General features: G+C 30.6%; 1 protein-coding gene across 1 annotated transcript; it reads left to right on the forward strand.

Annotated features, from left to right (window-relative positions):
- Positions 1–4,414: 4,414 nt before the first annotated feature.
- LOC145838903 (uncharacterized) lies at positions 4,415–7,188 on the forward strand. The gene is made up of 3 exons (XM_082946527.1): positions 4,415–4,887; positions 4,983–5,584; positions 5,830–7,188. The coding sequence occupies exons 1-3, from the start codon at positions 4,434–4,436 to the stop codon at positions 7,186–7,188; spliced, it is 2,415 nt and encodes an 804-aa protein (XP_082802653.1). The 5' UTR covers positions 4,415–4,433.
- Positions 7,189–8,232: the final 1,044 nt, after the last annotated feature.

Raw genomic sequence — 8,232 nt, forward strand, 5'->3', positions numbered from 1 at the left:
ATTAAAATCAATTTACTTATTATTTTCAAAACCAGCATTTCGTTCATAAACAATATTGTAGTGATAATGATTCATTATTATACATTGCTGTATTAAAAAACAAACTAACAAAATTAAAAAATATATATACTTACAAAACTTAATTTTTAATACAATAAATTTAAATTTTAATAAACTTAGTTTTTATCACCTTGTTCTAGGTGTTTGAGTAGCATAAAAATAAAAACAAAACATGCTATGCCTCAGCTATTCTTTCCTTCTTTATTCGTTTTATGTAAGCCAAAGTAAGCGCAAAACTCGTTTACTGCTCTTACTTTGAAACTAAACTGTTTTTGTAAAAAAAGTATTTGATTTAAAAGTATCGATAAATGTTTTTAGCATTTTGTTTACTATGTAATTCAGTGAGTTTTCAATTAGTCGCACGCACGTTTGTTGTTCATATTAATTATTGTTAAATAGAGAAACACAAAACTATTCATATAAATCATTAAAAAAATTAAAAAATTGAGATTACTTTAATTTTAGTAGTCTTCAGCAAACGCTATTCGTGTTGTTTGAATAAGCTTATTTTATAGCATTTGATAACAGTTTATTTTATTATAACTAACTATTTTACTTTAGTTTTTATAAATTTTTTTTTTATTAAAAAAATTATAAAATGGACTAATTTTTTTTTAAGCTTTGGAACTAAAAGCTTGAAAAAAAAGCCTTTTTGAGCTTCACACAACAACTTTTTTTCAACTGAATTTGCTCTTTGACATCACAACAAATTATGTCGGCACTCAAATTTAATAAAGTTTCTTTATTTAATTACGAAAGCTTACAGTCGCTGAGGCATGCAGCGAGAAGAAACTTTTTCTTTCATCCATGACATGCTCAGATTGGTGGCGGAAAAAGAAAACGTTTGAACAAGGCTTTGAGTCGAGTGCGGATCGGGCTTTTAATGTATTGGGATAATCGCAGTTTATTGCCGCTCAACGCGAGAAAAATCTAATTATAGACAAGCGAGATTTTATTAAAAAAAGTCTTGTTTTAATGTAAAAACGCGAGTGCTAAAAAGTTGAACTTAGTGTTTGCTGTATCTTGAGTTAAAACAGACACGAATTTTTGAAGTTATTTTTCACAAAAAAGAAAAACAGTTCTTTTTTTTGTGTTGTTTACACAGAAGAGGTTAATACCTCGTAATTGTTGCTTTCCGTTTTTAAACAGTGGCAGTCTTTAGCCAGCGTTTATCGCCAAATTACAGTGTATTAAAAAGCAGTTGAACACAGAAAATGATATATCAAGTCATCGCAGTACAAAAATGCGTATTGTTGGTTTTTACATGTGGTTAACTGCTCGCATAGCTCTAAAGTATTGTGTATGTGTTTTGAATTAGTTTGCATTTTTGTTGCAGTTATTAGTAATAAAAACTAAACAAAGTTTGTTTAAATTATTTTATTATAGCATAAAATGTTCAGCGTTATACATTTCATTATATATTTTGTTTTTTCCTACTATCATTTATCTTATTTCGGAAAAGAACTTTAAGTTTTAAATTTTCATGTTTGAAAGGCTATTTTGTGTTTTAATACTGAATTTGTTGTGAAATATAGGTTATTTAGCAAGCTCACTCTTATCAATAAAGATTAGCAGCTGATAAATTGCCATGAGACTGCTTATTTAAAAGTGTACAGGTGTTGAACTTGAGAAAATTTATTAAGCAAAGTTGTAAGGCCATGAAAAGCGTTTTGATTTTTAGATGATACTTAGTAAGAGATGATTTATAAAGTATTGAAAATGAAGTTATTTAGGTTTTAATTGAATTGATACTGAAATTCAGTTTCTTCTTTTAATTGAGATACAAATAGACTCTGTTACGTAGTCAGCTACAATACATATGAAAATTTATAAAAGAAACAATTTTTTAATCATTAATAAAACTATCATTACAGACAATAATACTGTTAATAAAGTTATAAAATGATTATTATGATATAACTATTTCATTAAGTTTAGTTCTTTTGTAAAAAAAAGACGTTTATTTATACTAGACATTTGTAAAACTATTTTTTTTATGCTGCATACTATAAACTATAATACTTTCATCATGATTGAAATTGTAAGAACACAAAAATATAATTATAGATAAGAAACATAGCTCAATATATAAAAACTCTTTTTTAATTTTCAGTTTTTAGTTCTTAAGATTATATATTTCTTTTTAGTTGAGACTGGTACAAACTTTATTAAAAAAGTAATTATAATAGTTTTTATATTGTTTTACAAAAAGTATAAGCTTTTTTCGTTTTCAAGCTATAAATTATTAAAAAGAATATATAGTGTTAAAAGGAATTTAAAAAAACTAGCGATATCTAAATTTGTATGTTTTAAATAAAAACTTTAGTTTTTATACTACCTCTGACAAAAGGTTAAAAGTTAAATTAAAAAACAGGTATGTAACTTTGTTTATGTTTTTAATCTAGAAAGCAGCTTAACTTAATTTCAAATTATAAAGAAAATTATAATACGCAATTTTATACTTCTTAAGGCTTTTTTCTTTTTTTTTTACTCTGCCTTTTTATCGTTCTACTAGGTTATTTTCAAAAAAAAAAAGTAGAATAGGTAACTTTTAGTTGCTTTCTTAAACGTTTTAATTCTAAACTATTTTATAATATTATTAATTTTTATAAACGTTATAGAACTTGTTAGTCATTCTTAATGAGTAATTTTTATTCTAACCTTGAGTTAAACATAGACTAGTTTCGTTTTTTATAACAGCTACAGTTTTTTTTTAAACTGCTACTTACAAGAATTTTCTGTTCAGGTACAGCTTTAATAAAATAGATTTTAATTTAATCATTAAATTATAATTTTTTAAAAAGAATTTACTTTTTAGTTATAGTTTATTTACACTACTTGTTGTTTTCAGTAACTATTGATGCTTTAAACAACGTTTTGAATAATTTTTAAACAGTTAAAAACAGCCTTTATACTAAAGTTTTTGTAAATTAAGCTAAATCTGTTAATAAACTAATGCGTTTTTATAAAGTTTTTCTTAAACAAACCAAGGAATTGATAATTATTTTTTCAATACCATATTTGTTTATGTATACAGCTATGTACACTTGTTAATTGTAAGTTGTTTAAAGTTGCTTTTAGAATAGTTTTAATTAAAAACGGTTTTAAATTTTTTTCTTGAATTACCGAAATAGTCTAGCTGTATGTAGGCATTATTGCACTAAACAACTTATTTAACTTTTAATTGCTGTTGTTGTAGGGACTGTATTCAACTTCTTATATAACGTTTGATAATTAAACTTTTAACCTGTCTAAAGGTTAAAAAAACGCTTAAAATGAATTTATTGTTTTTTATATGAACTTTTACTGTTATAAACAGCTAGTAACTTGAAAAAATTAGTTTTATTAGCACATGATGAATATAGACCTTAAGAAATAAATAGTATAAATATTTGAGACTACCTGTATTTGATATTTTATACAAGTAGCCATTAAACAATTACATTTAAAAAACTGTTTATTAAAGTAGTTTATGAAATTTTTAACGAAAAAAAAAATTAAGAGTCAAGAATCTTAATAGAGTTCAGCTTTAATTAATTTATTAATTTGAATAAAAACATTTAAAGTTTTTTATTATCTCTTTGAAAGATTTTTTACTTTTAATATTTTTTGTTTCCAAAACTAATTATTTGGAAATTTAGTAGCATGTTTGTTATCTATTTAAGTTTTTATGAGCTGAAGCTTGTGTAAGCTCATTAAGTTTGCTTACGAAAAATATACAACGTGAATAATTGATCAAAGGAGTTCGTTGGGTCGTCAAGTAAAGCTGTTTTTGATTGGTGACGTCATAATAAAGGTATTAGACACGCAAATCACGTTTTAATTGTTTCCATTGTTCGTTGTGCGCTGATAAAGGAATCGTGAGAGTTTTGTTTGTGTTGATTTTCTTGTGACGCTGGCAAAAACTGCTTTGTTTTGTTTCAAATTGAATAGTCTATGTAGAACATTTTAAATTTTAAATTAATAACTTAAAACTGACAACCAGTGACAGTAGATTGCATTTTTTACATTAAATGAATAACTTCAAGTGTTTTACTGGATCAATAATCGAGTCTTAACATTAATAATTTGTTTTGATTCGCATAATCTACTTTTCGTAGCTTTTTTTACTAGAGCTCAATTTAATTTGTAAAAAACAATTAATTGAGAGCAGTTTACATTTGCTGCGTTTTTTAACTTCAATCAAAGCTAGTCGTTTTATGTACTTATACTATATTTTCACTACAATTTCTTACACAGAGTCTGTGTTTTATGTTATGTAAATTATCGCTTATACAATATAGTTTTGATTATAAAAAACTAAAGTGTAGCAACAAACTCTTTAATTAATATCACATTTAAAACTTCAGACAAACACTTATTTAAACAAAGTAATGGCAGTATGCAGACCTCTACAAGTGATTCAAGAAATCGAACGGGAAAACAACGAAATCGAAGTGTCGACGGTGGAATCAAGCGAGAGCAGCTCCACCGAATTGAACTGCTTACACGGTTGCAGAAGGAAGTTCAAAGAGGAAAAAGACGGAAAGTCGACGCTTCAAACCGTCGCTTCCACCATCAACCGGCTCCTGCATCTCCTGGTCGCTTACAACCTCCTCCTTGTTTTGTGGGAGGCCCACTTCTGGCACTTCACCGACCCGATGAACCTCGACTTCATGATCTGGCCGGTGCTGGTCGTGATGGCCGCGCTCGCAGGACCGGGCCTTCTGCTGATGTTTCCAAAAGTATCAAAGATAAGAGTGAACAATAGCTTTGGAGAACTTTTATTTTTGTTGAATCCAGTTATCCTGCTTATATGTTCTTTAGACGCTTTAAGTTTTAAGCCAAGTAAGTAATTTTATAGCTTATAATCAAAGTCTTTTCGTTTTTAATTTATGACTTTCACTTTGTAGCTATAATTTTTTTTGCACTGTTTTTTTCAGTTTTGAGGACAATATTTTCGGCTCTTGGCTGTTTTCTTCAGCCTTTTACTTGGCATTGGCTGTGGCCAAAAGCAACAAAAGGTATCTGTGCGGAAATAGTGTTAGTGGTTTTTATCAACATGGCTACCAGATCAATCACACGAAGCATCAACTTGTACTACGAAGACTGGAAAGTGCCTTTGACGATTTTATTGTTGATGGCAACTTGTACGTTGGCTATTGTTTTAGAAAAGAAGATCAGTAAACAAAAAGAACACGATAAAAATCTAAAAGATGTTGAAAACGATACGAGCTACTCTGAAGAAAGTGGCAACGAAAGTTCTTTAAACAAAACTAAACAAAGAAAGAAACTAGAGAAAAAGATATCACTTTTGGTGGTCAATCTTTTGACTCCAGGTTTAGTTTCATGCTTTATGCTGTTTGCCCAGTACTTTACTTCTTCTGACTTACTGGTTAGATGGTCGGGTAATACAAGTCCTGAACTGTCATTGCTTGTTCTTTTGTTAAGCTTTGTAACGTCATTACTGATTGCTGCTTCAATTGAAAACTTTACTTGTTTCACGAAAAAAGACGATAACAAAACAGAACGTTGCGTTTTAAAGGTTAATTTTTTTTTAAAGTTCAGTTTTAAAGTAGGTTTACGATAGCTTTGAGTACGTTTGTTATGCCTATACAGTTGCACGTCTCTTATAACTGATTTTGAAAAAGTTTTAAATTTATTTTCAAAAACAAAAAAAGGTATAACTACTTTAAAAATGTTTAGAAAAGTGTTATATAAAATATTAAGTATATATTTGAGCTTTTTTTAGTTTTAAGCTTAACCTAAAAACTTTATCACATTTTTTAGGTTCAAAGAAGTTCTATATTGTGCGTCGCTGTCCTCTGTTCGCTGATCATTTTGGGAACATCGCTTTTTATACACGCCGATCCCTCTTGGTCATTTTTCGGAGCGACACTCTTGGTCGTTGCGCTCCCGTTCGCGTTCACCAAAATTTTACAAAACTTTCTGCTGTCGCAGAGGAACGTGGCTGCGGAACACCCGTGCTTCTACGGCGTCACCGTCATCCAATGTGGGATGGGGTTCGTTCTCATGCAGCTGTTCGTCGCCTCGTTTTCCGTTCCCAACCTGGCGCCGTCGCTGGTGGGCAGGCTCGACCTCATCATGTGGACCCAGGTTTCGTTCGTGGTGATTTCCCTTGTCAGCGGCGAGTTGTATCTGAGCCAAAACAGCTTGAAGTGTGAGCGCGCAGACCAGGGGTATACCAGAACCAACAAAGTGAGAGACTACGCCCGCGTGTCAGCTGTTTTTATCGCCGTTCTGGTGGCGTGGGTTGCCACGCGCAGCTCGAGCTTAAACTATGAATGCAGTGAGCTTGAGAGAACAAATTTTAGCAACAGTGAGCTTTTAAACGGTAGCGATTGCACTCGAATTCGAGTGATGACGTGGAACGTTCTTTTGGGGCACCAGATGTCAGGCAGGGACAATACCAAGTGCGTTTCCACGGTAATACATAAATTCCAGCCCCACATCGCCGCTTTACAGGAGTCCGACCCTCTACCGGTTTACTGGGGCGGTAAAAATTACCTGGCGGCGGTCTCCACGGAGCTGAAAGACTACAAGGTGTTGCAGGGCGTACCTCCAAAAAGTTCGTCGCTGGGTGTCGGGCTTGTGTCCAAGCTCGAAGTTCTGAGCCACCAGGCGTCGCTGTTGCCCGTCGAGCTGCCAAATCGAGTTCCCCATTACGCCTACACCAAAACAATCTTCAAAATATGCCAGGACTCGAAGCTGCACGTGATCACCGTCCACGCCGTTTACAAGAACTGGACGGACGACGGCGGTCTGGACCAGCTGTCCACCAATCAAGTGAGCAGGATCGCCCGGGAAGCCGACTCGGTGGGCGCCGAAGACGCGGTCATCGTCATGGGCGATTTCAACTTGAACCCTTACGAGGAGCAGATGGCGTATCTGAAATGCAAGGGCAGGCTCGAAAGCGCGGTGTACCCGAGAAACCTGCACACTACTTCCACGCTAGACGCCCGGTCGAACATTGACAACATTTTCTACAGGAACTTGAAGTTCGATGATGGAGATGCGAGAATTTTGTCGGAAATCGGTCCCATATCTGATCATTTGCCTGTCGTTGCTGACTTTGTTTTTGACAAAAACTTTGTTAACAGTAATACTTCAAAAACTTTAAGTTGCTGATTTTTTGGATTTTTTGTTTGTTGTCTACTATGTCTTTTAAAATTTAAGTTTTTACTTAAAATAAGAAGAAAATTGTGAAAAATTGCTTTATAATCTAATCTATGGTCGATTAAAAATCAAAATTTAAAATTTTCTATTAATTTATACATTAAACTTTGTAAGTAAAGTAAAACTGTGAAAAATAATTTGATTTAAAATATTTTAACTTTTTGTTTTAAGTAAATTCCAATAGAGTTGTTTTTAATTTTTTCATCTATAAAGCCTTAGCATTAGTGATTTACGCTTTTTATTTTATTTTTATAAAACAGTTTATGAACCCTATTTTTTTTTAACATAACGGTATTGTTCCTTTTACTATAAAAACAAAATTAACGCTATTTTAAATAATGAAGCTAGTAAGTTTTTAAAAAAACAACTTTTCCTATACTAAATGTTGTATTAATTTTTTTAATCATAATAAATTCTTTGAATTTATTCTACCATTTTTATTATTAATTTTGAGCAGTCATTTCAAAAATCACTGTCTAAACCTAACTCTTTTAGCTAAAACTTATCTTTTATAAGATAGTTCTTTAATTTACCCTAAATTTTTGCTTCAGTTTGAATTAATTGAAATAGTTCTTTTTTATATATCAAACTGTTTATTTTGTACAAACATGTAGTCATTAAATTTTGTTGCAACATGTTTTTCACAAAAATCAAATAACATAAAACTTAAGCGTTTTAATATTATATAAAAGCTAAAGAGTTTTTTTTTTAACTATTACTTTATATTATGATGTAGCCGAATTTAATTATATAAAAAATAACAATATTTAAATATAACCTTTAAGCTATACTCTATCTGAATATTTTTTTAAGTTTAAAGTTTTTATTACCTTGAGAACCTAAATTATTGTTGTTTATTTTAAATATATTTAATAAAATAATTAAATAAACATGAAAATATTTTACTTATTAACCTTTAATAAAAAAATTTTGAAGCGAAAAGTTACAACTTATGGTAATCTAGATAAATAAAATAACAGTTTTTATTGAACCTTC

This window comes from Thalia democratica, chromosome 1, assembly GCF_965202585.1.
Source record: "Thalia democratica chromosome 1, ktThaDemo2.hap1.1, whole genome shotgun sequence".
NCBI lineage: Eukaryota > Metazoa > Chordata > Thaliacea > Salpida > Salpidae > Thalia > Thalia democratica.

Excerpts from the sequence above, each read along its gene's own strand:
- LOC145838903 (XM_082946527.1), top strand. The coding sequence starts at position 4,434 with ATGGCAGTATGCAGACCTCTACAAGTGATTCAAGAAATCGAACGGGAA. Across the intron at positions 4,888-4,982 it reads CGCTTTAAGTTTTAAGCCAA|TTTTGAGGACAATATTTTCG; the intron begins GTAAGTAATTTT and ends TGTTTTTTTCAG. Across the intron at positions 5,585-5,829 it reads CAGAACGTTGCGTTTTAAAG|GTTCAAAGAAGTTCTATATT; the intron begins GTTAATTTTTTT and ends CACATTTTTTAG.